This window comes from Pelobates fuscus, chromosome 10 (genome assembly GCF_036172605.1).
Source record: "Pelobates fuscus isolate aPelFus1 chromosome 10, aPelFus1.pri, whole genome shotgun sequence".
NCBI lineage: Eukaryota > Metazoa > Chordata > Amphibia > Anura > Pelobatidae > Pelobates > Pelobates fuscus.
The window spans coordinates 916,506-938,988 of NC_086326.1; the positions used below are offsets into that span (position 1 = coordinate 916,506).

General features: G+C 42.0%; 1 protein-coding gene across 1 annotated transcript in view; it reads left to right on the forward strand.

Moving 5' to 3' along the window:
• The first annotated feature begins 2,910 nt into the window (after positions 1 to 2,910).
• Positions 2,911 to 22,483, forward strand: part of LOC134575060 (ovostatin-like) — a 96,759-nt gene continuing 77,186 nt past the window's right edge. Inside the window, exons 1-10 of the mRNA XM_063434196.1 lie at positions 2,911 to 3,057; positions 3,594 to 3,777; positions 6,171 to 6,327; positions 6,477 to 6,529; positions 12,665 to 12,685; positions 14,427 to 14,601; positions 14,821 to 14,905; positions 15,134 to 15,260; positions 15,405 to 15,519; positions 21,800 to 21,915. Coding sequence (XP_063290266.1) covers positions 2,990 to 3,057; positions 3,594 to 3,777; positions 6,171 to 6,327; positions 6,477 to 6,529; positions 12,665 to 12,685; positions 14,427 to 14,601; positions 14,821 to 14,905; positions 15,134 to 15,260; positions 15,405 to 15,519; positions 21,800 to 21,915 — 1,101 coding nt within the window. The 5' untranslated portion in view covers positions 2,911 to 2,989. The remainder of the gene's footprint in view (positions 3,058 to 3,593; positions 3,778 to 6,170; positions 6,328 to 6,476; positions 6,530 to 12,664; positions 12,686 to 14,426; positions 14,602 to 14,820; positions 14,906 to 15,133; positions 15,261 to 15,404; positions 15,520 to 21,799; positions 21,916 to 22,483) is intronic.

A 22,483-nucleotide genomic window follows, 5' to 3' on the forward strand; every position in this document is an offset into this window, starting at 1 on the left:
TAATAGCATCGTCATTCTGTAGTCTTTAGGGTCTAGTCCTAGCGTCTTTGCTTTTTTCTCCTCAGTAAGGAGATAATTTTTGTGTAGCAAAAGTTTTCGGGCGAACAGGTGGATATCTTTCACCCAGGTGAATTTGTCAATACGTGGGGTGGGTATAAAGGATAGGCCCTTGTTAAGGAGGTCCAGTTCTGTTTGTGACAACTTGTGTATAGACAAGTTGATCACTTGGATTTTATTCTCTAGAACTGGCTCTTTCGGTTGTACTGCCTCTTGGTTCTTGGTCTTAATTGGGGGCGGCCTACCCCCTGTTTTTCTAAAAAAGTCACCCCTTTTTTAAGGATACCACCGCTCTGTTCGTCTCCAGTTGAGGTAGACGCTTGAGACTCGGGATCTGACTCACTGGTTTCGTATTCGGAGGTGGAGAATTGGTCTCTATTAACCCTCCGTCTCCTTTGGGATCTCCTGTATACGTTGATGCAGGGCGTCATGATTAACGTCACAGGACTCCGGTCATGTGACCGGCCCACGAAGGAGGTACGGACGATGGTGATTGGACACAGGGGATTTAAAAGTCCCGGCTTTTCCCAGGTGACAAATCCTTAGCCCCTGACGAAGGTGTCTGAGTACACCGAAACGCGCGTCGGGCGTTAGCCTTATTATTTATTTTTTTCACCTCACCACTTGTTTTGCACACTATGGGTATTTAGACCCTCACTGGTTAATGTAATCTTTTTCTACTTTCACAGTGATGTCCTTGCAGCGATTGTGATGACACATTAGGCAGCATTTTGCTCTACTTTAGAGTCAGTAACAGATTAGAACACCCTTGAAGGTGTTGGGAGATTATTAGGGACTGGTGTACAGGCTCTCGGTTAGACAAGATACCAGAAGAGTGGGTTACAAGTCGCTACACAAATATTATGGGAACTGGTCTCCAACCTATACCTCCCAAACAGAATTAGGAAGGAAGGTATTACTTTTAGCTGATCACTTTTTGATCCTTGCAACATTGTATGTAACCAGTATTGTAACTCCTTATCCTATGATTTTTTATTGCTGCCAATGCACCTTATGGGGATTTCTTTGTTAGCTTTTTGGTAACCAGACCTTAGCCACCGACATTATTGATTTATTGGTCAGGCTATAGCTACTACAAAGGGAGACTGTTTTTTCGGTAAACTATTGCTATTAAGGATCTAATAAAGACAGCAGTCAGCTTTTTTGTGCATTTAGTACCGATTTTTAGACAGAAAGGAGCTATTGATCTCCAATCTCCCAGTGTTATCCCTCACAATATATTACTGCAAGGACTAGTAGGCACAGACCTCCAAGTTGTTTAGCATAACCATCTTGCCAGTTAATTGATATTTCTCAATCGCTAAATTAGAGCACGTCCATCCCCCTATCTGTGGTTTGCTCCGCCCCTTGCTGCACATTTTGTGATGGGTTTTGTTTGTGCTGCACATACATTGGTTACATACATGTAGCCTGTATCCTTCATTTACATTAGTTGCTTAAAGGGAATCTCCAGTGCCAGGAAAACGATCCGTTTTCCTGGCCCTGGAGGGTCCCTCTCCCTCCCACCAATCCCCGGTTACTGAAGGGGTGAAAACCCCTTCAGTCACTTACCTGAGGCAGCGGCGATGTCCCTCGCTGCTGTCTCCTCCTCCGCAACGCTCCTCCTCTCCATTGCGTCGGCCGGTGGGCGAGACTGATCCCGCCCACCAGCCGAGGAGACATAATGCGCATTAGGTCTCCCCATAGGAAAGCATTGAAAACTAATTTCAATGCTTTCCTATTGGGATTTGAGCGACACTGGAGGTCCTCACACAGCGTGAGGACATCCAGCGACGCTCTAGCACAGGTTTCCTGTGCTATAGAGCAGGAAGTGACCTCTAGTGGCTGTCTAGTAGACAGCCACTAGAGGTGGAGTTAACCCTGCAAGGTAATTATTGCAGTTTATAAAAAACTACAATAATTACACTTGTAGGGTTAAGAGTAGTGGGAGTTGGCACCAAGACCACTCCAATGAGCAGAAGTGGTCTGGGTGCCTGGAGTGTCCCTTTAATCCAGATTTAAGCCTTAATTTAATTCATTTGAATCAGCATCAGAAATTACTACAATCTGTTAGAAAAAAAAAACGTTTCAAATAATTTATCTGCAGAAGTCACTACTAACATCTATAGGAATTTTGATAGAAACGTTATTTGAAAAGTCTTTCTAACATATTGTTATCATTTGATCTAAATGAATGAAATCCAGGCCTGGGAGAATCTAATCAGGATTACAGATGGAGTGGGTTGAAGCCTGTTGGACAGTTTTTAAGCCAAATAATAGACCAGGTTCTAACCAATTGCCAAGATGTTTATTCAAAATAACTTCTAGTTTGACAGTGTCTTGCTGCTTATTTGGGGATAAACTTGTTTCAGTCATTTGAACTAATCTAATTATTGGCTCCAATAAATATATAATCTATAGAATTAAAGTGAAAGGATGTGCCCGAGTTTCCATCCATACTTTGTTCTCACCCTATTGCTTTTGGAGGTAATGATGGGTTAAACATTCTCACCTTCGGACCAGTTTATTCGCCATGGTACAGCCAGGTCTGCTTACGTAACCAGGTTAGTTGTGCACATAGCAAACACTTCCACCTCAGGAAATCATTGCTCCTTTGTTCGTGCCAAAAGGAACAATATAAGTCTGGGGTTTTCCTCGCAGATTGACTTATTGCAAATTCTAGATTCTAATGTAAATAATATTGCTTCCTATTGTTTAATTAGGATAATCACAATCTGCCCTCAGGGCAATATTCATAGACTCCTGGCTGTGAGTACTTCCAGGTTCCTGTTCCATTACGTGCTGCACATGGCAAGATGATGCAAGATGCCCACTTTAAGGGCAGAGTCTGTCATTTTGAAAGGTATATAAACAGCAAGTCCTTCTAGCAGGTTTTACATCAGACCCTGAATATCCTTTCACTCCTGCCAAAATGTATCTGAAAAGGCTCCTATTGAGCATCTTCCTTCTGAGTTCCATCAATGGAGCAGCAATTGATCCGTAAGTTTAATAAGATTTCTGTATATCCATTGATATAGCTGGGAGAATTATTCAAAGACAAATTTCACACACAGATAATGACTCTAAATACAGTATGCGTACTAATTAGGCATGTGCAAATATTCCTTTGGACCGGTTCATCCAAATCAAGGCTTTTAATCCATATCTGGACAAATCGTTCCATCTTGGATTTCATTGTTGAGTATTATTTAATGAATAAGACTTCACATGTGAATCACAGACACGGCCACTCATCCAAATATCAATTAAAAAGCATTTGTTTTGGATAAACCATTCTGAACTAATTTAAGTACAAGTTTAGCACTAATTATAAAGGTGGAATTTTGAGGACTGTAATGTATATATATGTATTTACCTACCTGATCCCAAACTGTTCATTTATGGTACATGGGTCTTTTTATATATATATAATTTATGAGGCATGTCCCCCCTAAGGATTATTAATTGTCAATGTTTGTATTTTAGAATTTTATGAGATAACAAAACCTCATCATATATCTTCTCTGTGTCTACAGTACTTATTTATTGACCATCCCTGCTGTGCTGATTGCAAACGATACAGGGAATGTTTGTTTCAACATCATCAGCAGCGAGCAATCCCTCCATGCAACCATCCAACTACAGTATGACTTTGAAAACATCACCATTCTTGACGAGGAGGACACAGTGCCTATTTTATTCCACTGCTACACATTTAATGTGAGTCTGTAACTGCTAACCCCTCAGGTTCCATGTTTATTGACTTTAAGTAAACCTGTGATCTACGGGATGATTTCAACGGCACAATGTCTCACCAGAGGGCAATCCTCGTGCCACTATATACGGTTACAGGATTACATAACAAAATGTATAAATATTATTGGTTAAGTTCTTGCAACATAAGCTAAACATCAAAAATGCTAAACATAATCTGCTCCTTATATTTGACATAATAAAAATGAATGATGGGCAGGTCAGATAATCTAATCAATTTAACCACACACCTCGTCAGACTGTACCCTCTCTGTTATGTTCCATCCACAAGAACTATAGAATATTAGTAGGACACTGAATAGATTATATATAGAAAGAATCTCGGCTAAATCCTGCGTCCAGTGGGTTTGCCTTGAGGTCTCTTCTTAGCACTCTATCCTCAGGTATTCATACACAGAGCTGGATTAAGCTGAGATTGATTGGGAGTGATTGTTAGTGATGTGTGTGGAGGAAGGTGAGAGCTTTAAGTGTGGAGGCTGAGCGTGTCTGTGTGCACTGGCTGAGAGTTGTATGTGTGTGTGTTTAGGGGAGTCTTAGTGTTTTGTGTATATATCCCCCTATCTCCTGCTTTCCTTACTTGGTGGTAAAGTCAAGGGTGAACTGGAATCCCAAAAGGTCCAATGGGGGAGACTTGTCATGTGCACCTGCATCAACATCACATACAAACAACTTTGAGTTCCCATGGCAGTCCCCCAGCACTTCTTGGTGATTTAAAGTACCAGAACCACGTTGGTACAAGTATACATTTTTACATTTGATTTTGGCAAAATAACTACAGTCATTGCTTGGGAGACAAGGCATTTAGTCCCAGGACCACATATTATGCAAAGAGCATAAATAGTTTTAAAGGAACAAGGAAATTACATAAAATAAAAAACAATATATACATTTCTTCTTAAAGGAACACTTTGGTGTTAGGAATACTGTCAGGATCCCGCGGGCGGCTGCAAGGGGAGGCTGCAGTCCGCTCGCGGCACTCACCCTCCAGCCGTCCGCGGTCCCCTTCTCCACGTGGGTTCGGCGAGCGGCATCCCTCCAGCCTCGGATGCCGCCCGCGTCTTCCTCCACGCCCCCCAGCGGCAGCATGCATGACGCTGCACGCTGGAAGACTGTCCAAGATATGTCACGCCGGGGTCAGTCACCTGACCCGGCATTAAAGGCACAGTGCCTCAATCACAGTGGGAGGTTTAGATATCTCCCACGTGTGATTGTTAATTCTGATTGGAAATTATCCAATCAGAATTAACCTGATGGTTTAAATACTTACCTTTCCTGTTTCTCCCTGCCCTGTTGTGGTCTTTGCTTTATAGTATTGATTCTGAACGTGTGATTTCTGGTTACGTACTCTCTGGCTTGTTATACTGACTTTGTGACTTTCTCCTACCCTTTGACCTCGGCTTGTTTCTCGTTATTCTGTTTTCTGGTTCCCCTTACTCGGCTTGTCTCCTGACTATTCTGTGTGTGCTTAGCCCGGCCACTCTAAGGACCGGTACTGCACACTGTCTGTGTGTGTGTCTGTGTGTGTGTTAGCGTGTTGGGTTCCCCGAATCGTGACAAATACAAAGATATAGTCCTAACACTAATATGTTCTTCTGCCCCCGCAGCCTCTTTCCAGTGTTGTATAGGATTAAATAACCCTTGGCTGTCTGGTAGACAGCCACCAGAGGCAGTCTTAGTTCTGCAATGTAAACATTACAGTTTCTCTAAAACTACAGTGTCCTACATTTCAGAACTAAGGGGACAGGGACGCTGCACCTAGACCACTTCAATTAGATGAACCTAAAAGAGCCAGTCTAAGCTCCAAAACGACTTCAGCTTAGTAAATTGGTAACGGTGCCAGGGCCCTGTCCCTGCAGTCTGACATTTTCTATCTCCTGTGACTCCCATCAGGCAGCCAGACTTCTCTCCCAGGTTGCCTTAATTCTATATAACGTCTGCTAAGAATGCCCACACTCTACGCACACAAGTATGAAGGATTCTTCCCTCTCCCCCGGAGCCAAGCCGCAGCCCACGCGAGTTTCTGGCAATGGGACCAGGCTGTACCGAGCGTAATAGCAGTTGGGGTTTACAGGTTTAGCCTCTTTTAGTTGGGCAACATTAGATCTTTCGAGGTAAGTGTATATTTCTATTTTCTTTTAGGTTTTTTTATAATGCATTATAGATCTAATATTTAGATGCTGTGCAAACCCCTTAATGCTCTTAATAATGCATTAAAAGGTTCTTAAAAGCGTTGTGAAGGTTTGCTGTCTGATCTTTAATATTTGTTGTGTTCCATTATGTGAAACACACATTCCAGGGTGGGATATCCTCAGATGTCCTCTGTCTTCTTCCTCTTGTAGGTTCCGTCAGTGGATACTAATACCCCTGTGTTTGTGTATATGGGTATCTCTGGAAAGGATTGGAAGATCGAGAAACGCAAGTCGGTGGTGATACAGCCATATGGTGACAACACATACGCCCAATTTGACAAACCTTTGTACCAGCCAGGAGACCTAGGTAATCACACCGAGAATGGGGGAACCTGGTGTTTATAATTAAATCATGTCCCCTAAATACTGCCGCCAGGGCAGGGGTCCTTAATGGACTGGTCATTCCAGAAAACCAAGTGATGGTAAAATCTTCAATAAAATCTTCTTCTTCCGCAGTGAAATTCCATGTGTTCTGTCTCAATCACAAGCTGCTGCCTCAGAACAAGACGGTGAGTGTGCTCTGCAGTAAATGTCCCTGTACTGAGGGTGAGTGAGAGCATGTTAATGTAATAAGGGTGAGTGTGCTCTGCAGTAAATGTCCCTGTACTGAGGGTGAGTGAGAGCATGTTAATGGAATAAGGGTGAGTGTGCTCTACAGTCAATGGTCCTGTACTGAGGGTGAGTGAGAGCATGTTAATGGAATAAGGGTGAGTGTGCTCTACAGTCAATGGTCCTGTACTGAGGGTGAGTGAGAGCATGTTAATGTAATAAGGGTGAGTGTGCTCTGCAGTAAATGTCCCTGTACTGAGGGTGAGTGAGAGCATGTTAATGTAATAAGGGTGAGTGTGCTCTGCAGTAAATGTCCCTGTACTGAGGGTGAGTGAGAGTATGTTAATGTAATAAGGGTGAGTGTGCTCTGCAGTAAATGTCCCTGTACTGAGGGTGAGTGAGAGCATGTTAATGTAATAAGGGTGAGTGTGCTCTGCAGTAAATGTCCCTGTACTGAGGGTGAGTGAGAGCATGTTAATGGAATAAGGGTGAGTGTGCTCTGCAGTCAATGGTCCTGTACTGAGGGTGAGTGAGAGCATGTTAATGTAATAAGGGTGAGTGTGCTCTGCAGTAAATGGTCCTGTACTGAGGGTGAGTGAGAGCATGTTAATGGAATAAGGGTGAGTGTGCTCTACAGTCAATGGTCCTGTACTGAGGGTGAGTGAGAGCATGTTAATGGAATAAGGGTGAGTGTTCTCTACAGTCAATGGTCCTGTACTGAGGGTGAGTGAGAGTATGTTAATGTAATAAGGGTGAGTGTGCTCTGCAGTAAATGTCCTGTACTGAGGGTGAGTGAGAGCATGTTAATGGAATAAGGGTGAGTGTGCTCTGCAGTCAATGGTCCTGTACTGAGGGTGAGTGAGAGCATGTTAATGTAATAAGGGTGAGTGTGCTCTGCAGTTAATGTCCCTGTACTGAGGGTGAGTGAGAGTATGTTAATGTAATAAGGGTGAGTGTGCTCTGCAGTCAATGGTCCTGTACTGAGGGTGAGTGAGAGCATGTTAATGGAATAAGGGTGAGTGTGCTCTACAGTCAATGGTCCTGTACTGAGGGTGAGTGAGAGCATGTTAATGTAATAAGGGTGAGTGTGCTCTGCAGTAAATGTCCCTGTACTGAGGGTGAGTGAGAGCATGTTAATGTAATAAGGGTGAGTGTGCTCTGCAGTAAATGTCCCTGTACTGAGGGTGAGTGAGAGCATGTTAATGGAATAAGGGTGAGTGTGCTCTACAGTCAATGGTCCTGTACTGAGGGTGAGTGAGAGCATGTTAATGGAATAAGGGTGAGTGTGCTCTACAGTCAATGGTCCTGTACTGAGGGTGAGTGAGAGCATGTTAATGTAATAAGGGTGAGTGTGCTCTGCAGTAAATGTCCCTGTACTGAGGGTGAGTGAGAGCATGTTAATGTAATAAGGGTGAGTGTGCTCTGCAGTTAATGTCCCTGTACTGAGGGTGAGTGAGAGTATGTTAATGTAATAAGGGTGAGTGTGCTCTGCAGTCAATGGTCCTGTACTGAGGGTGAGTGAGAGCATGTTAATGGAATAAGGGTGAGTGTGCTCTGCAGTAAATGTCCCTGTACTGAGGGTGAGTGAGAGTATGTTAATGTAATAAGGGTGAGTGTGCTCTGCAGTCAATGGTCCTGTACTGAGGGTGAGTGAGAGCATGTTAATGTAATAATGGTGAGTGTGCTCTGCAGTCAATGGTCCTGTACTGAGGGTGAGTGAGAGCATGTTAATGTAATAAGGGTGAGTGTGCTCTACAGTAAATGTCCCTGTACTGAGGGTGAGTGAGAGCATGTTAATGTAATAAGGGTGAGTGTGCCCTACAGTTAATGGTCCTGTACTGAGGGTGAGTGAGAGCATGTTAATGTAATAAGGGTGAGTGTGCTCTGCAGTCAATGGTCCTGTACTGAGGGTGAGTGAGAGTATGTTAATGTAATAAGGGTGAGTGTGCTCTACAGTAAATGTCCCTGTACTGAGGGTGAGTGAGAGCATGTTAATGGAATAAGGGTGAGTGTGCTCTGCAGTTAATATCCCAGTACTGAGGGTGAGTGAGAGCATGTTAATGTAATAAGGGTGAGTGTGCTCTGCAGTTAATGGTCCTGTACTGAGGGTGAGTGAGAGCATGTTAATGTAATAAGGGTGAGTGTGCTCTGCAGTTAATGTCCCAGTACTGAGGGTGAGTGAGAGCATGTTAATGTAATAAGGGTGAGTGTGCTCTGCAGTTAATGTCCCAGTACTGAGGGTGAGTGAGAGCATGTTAATGTAATAAGGGTGAGTGTGCTCTGCAGTTAATGGTCCTGTACTGAGGGTGAGTGAGAGTATGTTAATGTAATAAGGGTGAGTGTGCTCTGCAGTTAATGGTCCTGTACTGAGGGTGAGTGAGAGCATGTTAATGTAATAAGGGTGAGTGTGCTCTGCAGTTAATGTCCCTGTATTGAGGGTGAGTGAGAGCATGTTAATGTAATAAGGGTGAGTGTGCTCTGCAGTTAATGGTCCTGTACTGAGGGTGAGTGTGCTCTGTTAGTTAATAGCCCTGTGTCCTTTAGATGAGGGACCCTTTGCTGTCTCAATGAGTGGTGTTCCCTTGAGTTTGAGAGAGCATGTGAGTGGCCCTTCAATCAGCAGGTGAATATTCATGAACTCCTTGGGTGTTTCAGTGGAGTGTGAGCATATTCTATACATGTTCTTCATTTCTCTGGGAGTGAGTGTGCCTGCAGGGAGTCCTGGCGCTTGCCCCTGTGATACTAGCAAACAGGGTTTATAGCCACAAGAATTGTTTTGCTAGCCCAGCCCTTGGTTTGTGCTTGGTCAGATTGCTCCCAGTTCCAATGCTCTCTGCGGTATCTCCTGGCTGCAGAGAGCCCTGTAAGCATCAATGGATGTTAATTAGTAATTAGAAGCATTGCACCTGAATGAAATTCCCTTACTTTACACCTGAATGAAATTCCCTTACTTTACACCTGAATGAAATTCCCTCACTTTACATCTGAATGAAATTCCCTTACTTTACACCTGAATGAAATTCCCTTACTTAACACCTGAATGAAATTCCCTCACTTTACACCTGAATGAAATTCCCTTACTTTACACCTGAATGAAATTCCCTTACTTTACACCTGAATGAAATTCCCTTACTTAACACCTGAATGAAATTCCCTTACTTAACACCTGAATGAAATTCCCTTACTTTACATCTGAATGAAATTCCCTTACTTTACACCTGAATGAAATTCCCTCACTTTACACCTGAATGAAATTCCCTCACTTTACACCTGAATGAAATTCCCTCACTTTACACCTGAATGAAATTCCCTTACTTTACACCTGAATGAAATTCCCTTACTTTACACCTGAATGAAATTCCCTTACTTAACACCTGAATGAAATTCCCTTACTTAACACCTGAATGAAATTCCCTTACTTTACATCTGAATGAAATTCCCTTACTTTACACCTGAATGAAATTCCCTTACTTTACACCTGAATGAAATTCCCTTACTTTACACCTGAATGAAATTCCCTTACTTTACACCTGAATGAAATTCCCTTACTTTACACCTGAATGAAATTCCCTTACTTTACACCTGAATGAAATTCCCTTACTTTACACCTGAATGAAATTCCCTTACTTTACGTCTGAATGAAATTCCCTTACTTTACATCTGAATGAAATTCCCTTACTTTACACCTGAATGAAATTCCCTTCCTTTACACCTGAATGAAATTCCCTTACTTTACACCTGAATGAAATTCCCTTCCTTTACACCTGAATGAAATTCCCTTACTTTACACCTGAATGAAATTCCCTTACTTTACATCTGAATGAAATTCCCTTACTTTACACCTGAATGAAATTCCCTTACTTTACATCTGAATGAAATTCCCTTACTTTACACCTGAATGAAATTCCCTTACTTTACACCTGAATGAAATTCCCTTACTTTACATCTGAATGAAATTCCCTTACTTTACATCTGAATGAAATTCCCTTACTTTACACCTGAATGAAATTCCCTTACTTTACACCTGAATGAAATTCCCTTCCTTTACACCTGAATGAAATTCCCTTCCTTTACACCTGAATGAAATTCCCTTACTTTACATCTGAATGAAATTCCCTTACTTTACATCTGAATGAAATTCCCTTACTTTACACCTGAATGAAATTCCCTTCCTTTACACCTGAATGAAATTCCCTTACTTTACACCTGAATGAAATTCCCTTACTTTACACCTGAATGAAATTCCCTTACTTTACATCTGAATGAAATTCCCTTACTTTACATCTGAATGAAATTCCCTTACTTTACACCTGAATGAAATTCCCTTACTTTACACCTGAATGAAATTCCCTTCCTTTACACCTGAATGAAATTCCCTTCCTTTACACCTGAATGAAATTCCCTTACTTTACACCTGAATGAAATTCCCTTACTTTACACCTGAATGAAATTCCCTTACTTTACATCTGAATGAAATTCCCTTACTTTACATCTGAATGAAATTCCCTTACTTTACACCTGAATGAAATTCCCTTACTTTACACCTGAATGAAATTCCCTGAATGAAATTCCCTTACTTTACACCTGAATGAAATTCCCTTACTTTACACCTGAATGAAATTCCCTTACTTTACATCTGAATGAAATTCCCTTACTTTACATCTGAATGAAATTCCCTTACTTTACATCTGAATGAAATTCCCTTCCTTTACACCTGAATGAAATTCCCTTACTTTACACCTGAATGAAATTCCCTTCCTTTACACCTGAATGAAATTCCCTTACTTTACACCTGAATGAAATTCCCTTACTTTACACCTGAATGAAATTCCCTTACTTTACATCTGAATGAAATTCCCTTACTTTACATCTGAATGAAATTCCCTTACTTTACACCTGAATGAAATTCCCTTACTTTACACCTGAATGAAATTCCCTTCCTTTACACCTGAATGAAATTCCCTTACTTTACACCTGAATGAAATTCCCTTACTTTACACCTGAATGAAATTCCCTTACTTTACATCTGAATGAAATTCCCTTACTTTACATCTGAATGAAATTCCCTTACTTTACACCTGAATGAAATTCCCTTACTTTACACCTGAATGAAATTCCCTGAATGAAATTCCCTTACTTTACACCTGAATGAAATTCCCTTACTTTACATCTGAATGAAATTCCCTTACTTTACACCTGAATGAAATTCCCTTACTTTACATCTGAATGAAATTCCCTTACTTTACATCTGAATGAAATTCCCTTACTTTACACCTGAATGAAATTCCCTTACTTTACACCTGAATGAAATTCCCTTCCTTTACACCTGAATGAAATTCCCTTACTTTACACCTGAATGAAATTCCCTTACTTTACACCTGAATGAAATTCCCTTACTTTACATCTGAATGAAATTCCCTTACTTTACATCTGAATGAAATTCCCTTACTTTACATCTGAATGAAATTCCCTTACTTTACACTTGAATGAAATTCCCTTACTTTACACCTGAATGAAATTCCCTTACTTAACACCTGAATGAAATTCCCTTACTTTACACCTGAATGAAATTCCCTTACTTTACACCTGAATGAAATTCCCTCACTTTACACCTGAATGAAATTCCCTTACTTTACACCTGAATGAAATTCCCTTACTTTACACCTGAATGAAATTCCCTCACTTTACACCTGAATGAAATTCCCTTACTTTACACCTGAATGAAATTCCCTTACTTAACACCTGAATGAAATTCCCTTACTTTACACCTGAATGAAATTCCCTTACTTTACACCTGAATGAAATTCCCTCACTTTACACCTGAATGAAATTCCCTTACTTAACACCTGAATGAAATTCCCTTACTTAACACCTGAATGAAATTCCCTTACTTAACACCTGAATGAAATTCCCTTACTTAACACCTGAATTAAATTCCCTTACTTTACACCTGAACAAATTGATCTGCAGGAATTTTACCAAAGTCGTATTCATTTCATTTTTGAACGAGTTTAATCATTGACTGAGGGGGGATTATAGAGGTTTTAGAGCAAGTGGCCATAAACTGTACTGATATTTCTGTGTTTTCCTTGCAGTATGCAGTAATCTACATCACGGTAAGACACACGTCTCCTCATTCTTTGTAAAATGATTTATTGTTGCCTGGGGGGCAATGTTAATGTAACTACATTGCATGAAAACTTGTATTATCCGAATAAAGCATCTGACGAATTATCGGGATGATGTTTACAATCTTCCAGAAAAACCTAATTCTAAATATATTTTGTCTATGTAATATTTTGTACAGCTAATATAATAAAAACAATTTCACTAATGACTTGGTATGTAAGCCATTGATAGTAAATACAGGGTAATTACACGTTACAAAAGCAATATTTAGCTTAATGAAAGACAGGAGACTATTCTATAAATGAATTCTCCAATGACTATGAAAAGATAACCAACAATGAATAAAGATTCAATATATTAATAAAGATAAACACTCCAAGCAAAGCAAGATATGCATGATTCGTTTACTGTCCCCCCACCAAATATATATTGCATGGTCCTCATACTAGAGTGTATCCACTACCCTCTCAGTAAACTCAAACTTCTTGGTTTAAAAATAATATCAGGAAGTATTACTTTACTGAGAGGGTAGTGGATGCATGGAATAGCCTTCCAGCTGAAGTGGTAGAGGTTAACACAGTAAAGGAGTTTAAGCATGCGTGGGATAGGCATAAGGCTATCCTAACTATAAGATAAGGCCAGGGACTAATGAAAGTATTTATAATACTGGGCAGACTAGATGGGCCGAATGGTTCTTATCTGCCATCACATTCTATGTTTCTATGTGTATATAGTATGGTCCTGATAACAGAGTGTATGTATGAATGTGTGTGTGTATATATATATATATATATATATATACACATAGTACAGTACGGATAATAGAGTGTGTATATATAGCGTGGTCCTGATAAGAGTGTATTTATAGTACAGTCCTGATAATAGAGTGTGTGTATATATAGCGTGGTCCTGATAATAGAGTGTATTTATAGTACTGTCCTGATAATAGAGTGTGTGTATATAGCGTGGTCCTGATAATAGAGTGTATTTATAGTACTGTCCTGATAATAGAGTGTGTGTATATAGCGTGGTCCTGATAATAGAGTGTATTTATAGTACAGTCCTGATAATAGAGTGTGTGTATATATAGCGTGGTCCTGATAAGAGTGTATTTATAGTACAGTCCTGATAATAGAGTGTGTGTATATAGCGTGGTCCTGATAATAGAGTGTATTTATAGTACAGTCCTGATAATAGAGTGTGTGTATATATAGCGTGGTCCTGATAAGAGTGTAGTTATAGTACAGTCCTGATAATAGAGTGTGTGTATATATAGCGTGGTCCTGATAAGAGTGTATTTATAGTACTGTCCTGATAATAGAGTGTGTGTATATAGCGTGGTCCTGATAATAGAGTGTGTGTATATACTGTATGGTACTGGTACTGGAGTACATATATTGTATGGTCCTGGTAGTGCATTATATATAAAGCATATGTCTAGAAGTGGAGAATACATATGGTTCCGATCCTGAAAGTCAAAGTGTGTGGTCATTGTGTTGAATGAGATAAAACAGGCATAGGCACTGCAGATGTTTTGGACTACACCTCCCATGATGCTTTGCCAGCATTATGGGTGTAAGAGCATTATGGGGGATGTAGTCCATAACATGTGGAGTGCCGAAGGTTGCCTATCCCTGAGATGTGCTTGATGTGTATGTAGTAATATAGCATGGTCCTGTGATCTAGAACTTCCATCTTTCTCCTATTAATTTTATATTTCTTCCACAGGATCCGAGCGGTAACCGCCTGGCCCAGTGGTTAGATCAGACGTTGGAACACGGCATTTTGGAATTTCAGTTCCAGCTCGAAGACGATGCTGCCCCAGGATACTACACGATTTACAGTGAAACGGAAACCTCCGAATATTCTAACTACATCCAATCATTCCCAGTGCAGGAATATGGTACACATCCTTATTGTTTATATGATGGGTCCCTTTGGATACATTTAAGCAGAGATGGTCACAGTTAGAAAAATACATTCAAAAAATTGGTTCATCTCAATCTTTTCATTAGAAAATAAAAACCTATTGAGCAATGTGAATTTTGTCCATGTATTTATTCGATTTGTTTGTATTCAAACAAACCGATTTTACTTTTATTTCTGTGTTTCTGTGTTTCAGTAACACCCCGATTTGAGGTGAATGTAATAGTCCCGAACGCCATATCTGTATTGGACATCAATTTCCTGGTTGAGGTCCTTGTCTTGTGAGTACAAACTGAACAACAAATATTACTATTCACTTCTTGATACGCTAACCCATTATAATTAAACTGTGAAATAATTATGTGAAATAATTCTAACTAAGAATACTGTTATTGTCAGAATGTTGCTCATGTTCTCTTTGGACAGAACACAAACTATTAACATTGTTTAATTGTCGTGAATCGTGATTAACAGACTCCGTGTTGGACATATGTCTTCTCCTTTCCCAGATATACATATGGTGACCCAGTCCCAGGTGTCGTCACAGCAAGAATCTGCAGGTCTCCCGCGTACCACTATGGCCCAAAGAGTAACTGCTTTTACAACATCGATATCTGTCATGATATCACAGGCACAGTGAGTATCCACCATTCAATGGTCAGCTGCCGAGGCTGGGACTGCTGGGAGGCTGCAAAGCTAATGGAAGCATATAACATGTTACCATTTCTCATCATACTATGACACATTCATTGCTTTCCTTTCTTATGTTGCCCTAAGCAGATTGGGCCTAATGGTACATTCTCCAGTGTCGTCGATCTACATCAATTCTACATAAATCTACAAGGATTCCAGATGGGGCTCAGTATAGAGCTCACTGTCGTGGAAGCAGGCACAGGTAAAGATAGTTATCTGAACGTCCGGACCAACTAGACAAAGTATTAACGCAAAATAAAAATATGCATTTCCTATCTTACTGCCTGCTTTACTAAATATACCAAAAGGTAACATCCACATGTCACAGAATACACACACACACTCTTGATCTGTCTCTTTCTCTCTCCATGTCAAACCCCCCCACACACCCTCTGTCTCTTTCTCTCTCCATGTCATAAACCCCCCCCCCACACACACACACTCTCGCTCTGTCTCTTTCTCTCTCCATGTCCTAAAACCCCCACAAACACACAAACACACACACACACACTCTCGCTCTGTCTTTCTCTCTCCATGTCCTAAAACCCCCCCACACACACACTCTCGATCTGTCTCTTTCTCTCTCCATGTCATAAAACCCCCATACACACACACACACACTCAATCTGTCTCTTTCTCTCTCCATGTCATAAAACCCCCATACACACACACACACACACACTCTCAATCTGTCTCTTTCACTCTCCATGTCATAAAACCCCCACATACACACACACACACACACACTCTCTCTCTCTGTCTCTTTCACTCTCCATGTCCTAAAACCCCCCCTCACACACACTCTCGATCTGTCTCTTTCTCTCTCCATGTCATAAAACCCCCATACACACACACACACACTCTCGATCTGTCTCTTTCTCTCTCCATGTCATAAAACCCCCATACACACACACACACACACACACACACACTCAATCTGTCTCTTTCTCTCTCCATGTAATAAACCCCCACAAACACACAAACACACAAACACACACACACACAAACACACACACACACACACACTCTCGCTCTGTCTTTCTCTCTCCATGTCCTAAACCCCCCCCACACACACACACACACTCTCGATCTGTCTCTTTCTCTCTCCATGTCATAAAACCCCCACAAACACACAAACACAAACACACACACACACACACACACACTCTCTCTCTGTCTCTTTCACTCTCCATGTCATAAAACCTTCTCACACACACACATACACACACACACTCTTAGTCTGTCTCTTTCTCTCTCCATGTCATAAAATCCCCACATACACACACACACTCTCTCTCTCTGTCTTTCTCTCTCCATGTCATAAAACCCACACATACACACACTCTCTCTCTGTCTCTTTCACTCTCCATGTCATAAAACCTTCACACACACACACACACCCTCTGTCTCTCTCTTTCTCTCTCCATGTCATAAAATCCCCACATACACACACACACACACACTCTCGATCTGTCTCTTTCTCTTCCATGTCATAAAACCCCCATACACACACACTCTCGATCTGTCTCTTTCTCTCTCCAAGTCATAAAACCCCCATACACACACACTCTCGATCTGTCTCTTTCTCTCTCCATGTCCTAAAACCTGCACACACAAACACAAACCCCCTCTGTCTCTGTCTCTCTCCATGTCATAAACTCCCACACACATTCTCTCTCTGTCTCTTTCACTCCCCATGTCATAAAACCTACACACACACACACACACTCTTGATCTGTCTCTTTCTCTCTCCATGTCAAACCCCCCCACACACCCTCTGTCTCTTTCTCTCTCCATGTCATAAACCCCCCCCCACACACACACACACACTCTCGCTCTGTCTCTTTCTCTCTCCATGTCCTAAAACCCCCACAAACACACAAACACACACACACACACTCTCGCTCTGTCTTTCTCTCTCCATGTCCTAAAACCCCCACACACACACAATCTCGATCTGTCTCTTTCTCTCTCCATGTCATAAAACCGCCATACACACACACACACACACACACACACACACACACTCAATCTGTCTCTTTCTCTCTCCATGTCATAAAACCCCCATACACACACACACACACACACACACTCTCAATCTGTCTCTTTCACTCTCCATGTCATAAAACCCCCACATACACACACACACACACACACTCTCTCTCTCTCTGTCTCTTTCACTCTCCATGTCATAAAATCTTCTCACACACACACACACACACACACACACACTCTGTCTGTCTCTTTCTCTCTCCATGTCATAAAACCCCCACATACACACACACACACGCACTCTCAGTCTGTCTCTTTCACTCTCCATGTCATAAAACCCCCACATACACACACACACACTCTCTCTCTGTCTCTTTCACTCTCCATGTCATAAAACCTTCTCACACACACACACACTCTTAGTCTGTCTCTTTCTCTCTCCATGACATAAAATCCCCACATACACACACACACACACACACACACACTCTCTCGCTCTGTCTTTCTCTCTCCATGTCATAAAACCCACACATACACACACTCTCTCTCTGTCTCTTTCACTCTCCATGTCATAAAATCCCCACATACACACACACACACACTCTCTCGATCTGTCTCTTTCTCTCTCCATGTCATAAAACCCCCATACACACTCTCGATCTGTCTCTTTCTCTCTCCATGTCATAAAACCCCCATACACACACACTCTCGATCTGTCTCTTTCTCTCTCCATGTCCTAAAACCTGCACACACAAGCACACACTCCCTCTGTCTCTGTCTCTCTCCATGTCATAAACTCCCACACACATTCTCTCTGTCTCTTTCACTCTCCATGTCATAACCCCCCTCCCACACACACACACACTCACATTCACCCTCTGTCTTTCTCTCTCCATGTCCTAAAACACACACACACTCTTGCTCTGTCTTTCTCTCTCCATGTCCTAAACCCCCCCCCACACACACACTCTCGCTCTGTCTTTCTCTCTCCATGTCCTAAAACCCCCACACACACACTCTCGCTCTGTCTTTCTCTCTCCATGTCATAACCCCCACACTCACCCTCTGTCTCTTTCTCTCTCCATGTCATAACCCCCCCACACTCGCTCTGTCTTCCCCCCCCCCCCACACACACTCCCTCTGTCTCTTTCTCTCTCCATGTCATAAAACACACACACACTCTCACTCTGTTTTTCTCTCTACATGTCATAACCCCACCCCCCACACTCGCTCTGCCTTTCTCTCTCCATGTCATAAACCCCCCCCCACACACACACACTCTTGCTCTGTCTTTCTTTCTCCATGTCATAAACCCCAAACACACACTCACACTCACCCTCTGTCTTTCTCTCTCCATGTCCTAAAACACACACACTCTCGCTGTCTTTCTCTCTCCATGTCCTAAAACCCCCCCACACACACACACTCCCTCTGTCTTTCTCTCTCCATGTCCTAAAACCCACATACACACACTCACCCTCTGTCTCTTTCTCTCACCATGTAATAACCCGCCCCCCCCACACACACACACACACACACTCCCTCTGTCTCTTTCTCTCTCCATGTCATAAAACACACACACACTCTCACTCTGTTTTTCTCTCTCCATGTCATAACCCCCCCCCACACTCGCTCTGCCTTTCTCTCTCCATGTCATAAACCCCCCCCCCCCACACACACTCTTGCTCTGTCTTTCTTTCTCCATGTCATAAACCCCAAACACACACTCACACTCACCCTCTGTCTTTCTCTCTCCATGTCCTAAAGCACACACACTCTCGCTGTCTTTCTCTCTCCATGTCCTAAAACCCACACACACACACTCTCCCTCTGTCTTTCTCTCTCCATGTCCTAAAACCCACATACACACACTCCCTCTGTCTCTTTCTCTCTCCATGTCATAAAACACACACACACTCTCGCTCTGTCTTTCTCTCTCCATGTCATAAACCCCCCCACACACACACTCTCCCCCTGTCATTCTCTCTCCATGTCATAAACCCCCCCACACACACACTCTTGCTCTCTTTCACTCTCCATGTCATATAACCCACACACACACACACACACACACACACTCGCTCTGTCTTTCTCTCTCCGTGTCATAAAACCCATACATACACATACACACACACACTCTACCTCTGTCTCTTTCTCTCTCCATGTCATAAAACACACACACACACACTCTCGCTCTGTCTTTCTCTCTCCATTTCATAAACCCCCCCACACACGCACTCTCCCCCTGTCATTCTCTCTCCATGTCATAAAACCCACACACACTCCCCCTCTGTCTCTCTCCATGTCATAACCCCCCCCCCACACACACACACACACATTTTCCCTCTGTCTTTCTCTCTCCATGTCATAACCCCCCCCACACACACACACACTCACACTCACCCTCTGTCTTTCTCTCTCCATGTCCTAAAACACACACACACTCTCGCTGTCTTTCTCTCTCCATGTCATAGAACCCCCCCCACACACACACACACTCTCGCTGTCTGAGACGAGACCAATCTCGCCACATTGCATTGGAGAAGCCTGGTTGCCCGCCTGTTGCCTCTGGACTATGGCCCCATGTTAAAAAGCTTGATTTTCCCCTGTAAAGACATGAAAGCTGGGTCCTTCGGTACTTTCCCTATTTGAATAGTGATACCCCACATAGCTATGCCATGGAGCCCATTCGTATAATGAAAGACTTTGTGAAAGACTTTGGCTCCATGGCAATTGAACTGTATGTGTGAGATCTGAGCGCCATTTAGTAATAATGTGCGCTCAGATCTAAGCTATTTGGGGTTATGTTGAATATACCTGTTTTATGCAATGGCTGCAGTTATATATTTTTATGTATTTTATTGTCTTTTGCTGCCATGTGTTCAATGGAGTTTTGCCTCTGTCCTTGGAGATAATTGGATTACTTCCCAATTATCTCCAGGATAGCAGACTCTGTGGAACTGGTTTTGGGCAGAAAAGCCATGCTTCATTTGGTCACAAAGGACTACAATCTATCTTTTGAACCAATGGACGAATTTGTATGATTTTGACGTATGTTTATATTTGGAGTATGCTGATTCTGAAAATGTAAGTGAATGTGATGCATACTTTTAAAGTTATGAATAATGTGGGAAAACTGTATTTCTCTGCCTGTGATAATTACATTACCCATTGTGTAAGGTAATTGTATCACAGGCAGAGGGGAGGATTTTGTGTGGGAGTGTCTGAGTGTATTGTACGTGTTTATTGGTTGTTTTCCAAAACCCTGTGGGTGGTACTAATGTGTATATAAGAACAATAAACGCACAGCTCTGTCTGTTCACTGCTTGACCCTCAACACGGAGCTCTGTCTCGTTCTTGGGGGGATTTACTGTATGCTGTTAGAGACTGATTGCCAGGAGTGTAAGCCGCTTGGGTGCTCAGATCCAGGCTATCTGGCGATACGTTACACGAAGCACATACATTCTGCATTTTCAGAATTATGTATTTTATTGTATTTTTATTGTTATACTTAAAATGCCTCTATCCCTGGAGATAATTAGGTTTCTTCCCAATTATCTCTAGGATAGAGAGGATGGATTTATGTGTGTAAAGGGGAGTGCCTATACCTAAACCACTGCGATTGGCTACTGTCCAATATGTGTTACAGTCTTCCATCTGGTCCCCTAGGGGAGTGTCCACCAGGTGGGAGACCTGCATAAATACCGGGCAGGTAGCCCCCATTAAACAGAATCCGGTTTTACCCTCAAGACGGAGCTTGGTCTCGTTTGTGGGGGGATTGCTACTGGGAAAGTGTATTTCGTGTATTCTAGCCGTGGAAGGAGTCCGGCTATTGGAAAGTTTGTGAGTTACCGCGTTCCCTTGAACTCCGTTCGGGAGCTTAGCGCCGGACGTGCAGAACCTGCATTCCTGTAAAGGGGGATTATCGCCTAAGCGGCGGCTTCATCTATTTCAGCAGTGAGTGTCTTAACACCTCACTTACTAGTTATATTTGGCATTCTTCACCACAAGACAGTGTAAAAGCAAATCTTTCCTATTTTTTGCTCAATTCTCTAATCAGCTCAGCTTCTGATTGGTTGCTGGCATAACATACTTTCATAAGCACATGAACTTTGTAACTTGCTCTGGTGCGTATGTCTACATTCGGGTAAATTTCCCCGAACATAGAACAATGCACCAGAGCAGAGAATCCATCTAATCTATGTTCGGGGAATGTTCCAGAACATAGATTTGTGAGATACCCTGCTCTGCTGCGCTTGTCTATGTTCGGCCCCGAACATAGACCTGCACTGGTGCACATATATAGCACATCCTCTCTTACCGACCAATTTGTTTCACGACCGGGCCGTAAGAAGGGAACTTAGTAGGTAAGTGAGGAGTAGTTGTAATGTTTTAAACTGATTGTTGTAAAGGAAGTTGTATTCGAAAGGTCCACCTTATTTTAGAAGCCATTTTCAAAAAAGACAATTGATCTTCTGTTTCCCTAACAGGAGTCCAAGTTAAAGAGTATCGTTACATGTATATCTCAAGTCAGCTGGCAAATGTAAGATTTCTTTATGAATCCATGGACACATATTACAGACACGGACTTCCTTATCCTGTTGGGGTAAGTGTCACGCATAGTATTTGTTTGTGTTCATGGTTTATTATACTCCAGGTCAGAACTAGTCCACAGGCAAACTCAGGAGGGTTTCATTGTTATAACGTGTCAAAATAAATAATAAATATCAGGTTCCAGTGTAAATCTCCCTGTATTGTCAGTTAGGTTTAAAGTCAGTCAGTAACATAAAGATGTTGTGGAAATGTAAAGGGACACTCCAGTCCCCTGTTGTGTTTGAAGAGTGTGTCCTCTTGTTTTCATTTTACAAAAAGTGCAGAGTTGAACGGAAATTTGCATTTTTAAAAATGAACCTTGTTACACCCCCTGGCTGTCAGTCAGACATCCGATCCTGTTACTTCCGGTTACATCAAAACAATGATTAATGGAAAACAAGATGATTGCTGGTTAAGTGATATATTTCATAAATATGTCATATAGAAATATAGAAATAAGACTTTTTTCCTCTTCTTTGATTACTTTGTCTCACTTGATCTGTGAATTGTATACGCCCGCCACAATGCCCTCCCTGTCACAGGTTCCTCATTCTGATATTTCAATTACATTTCACCTCCAG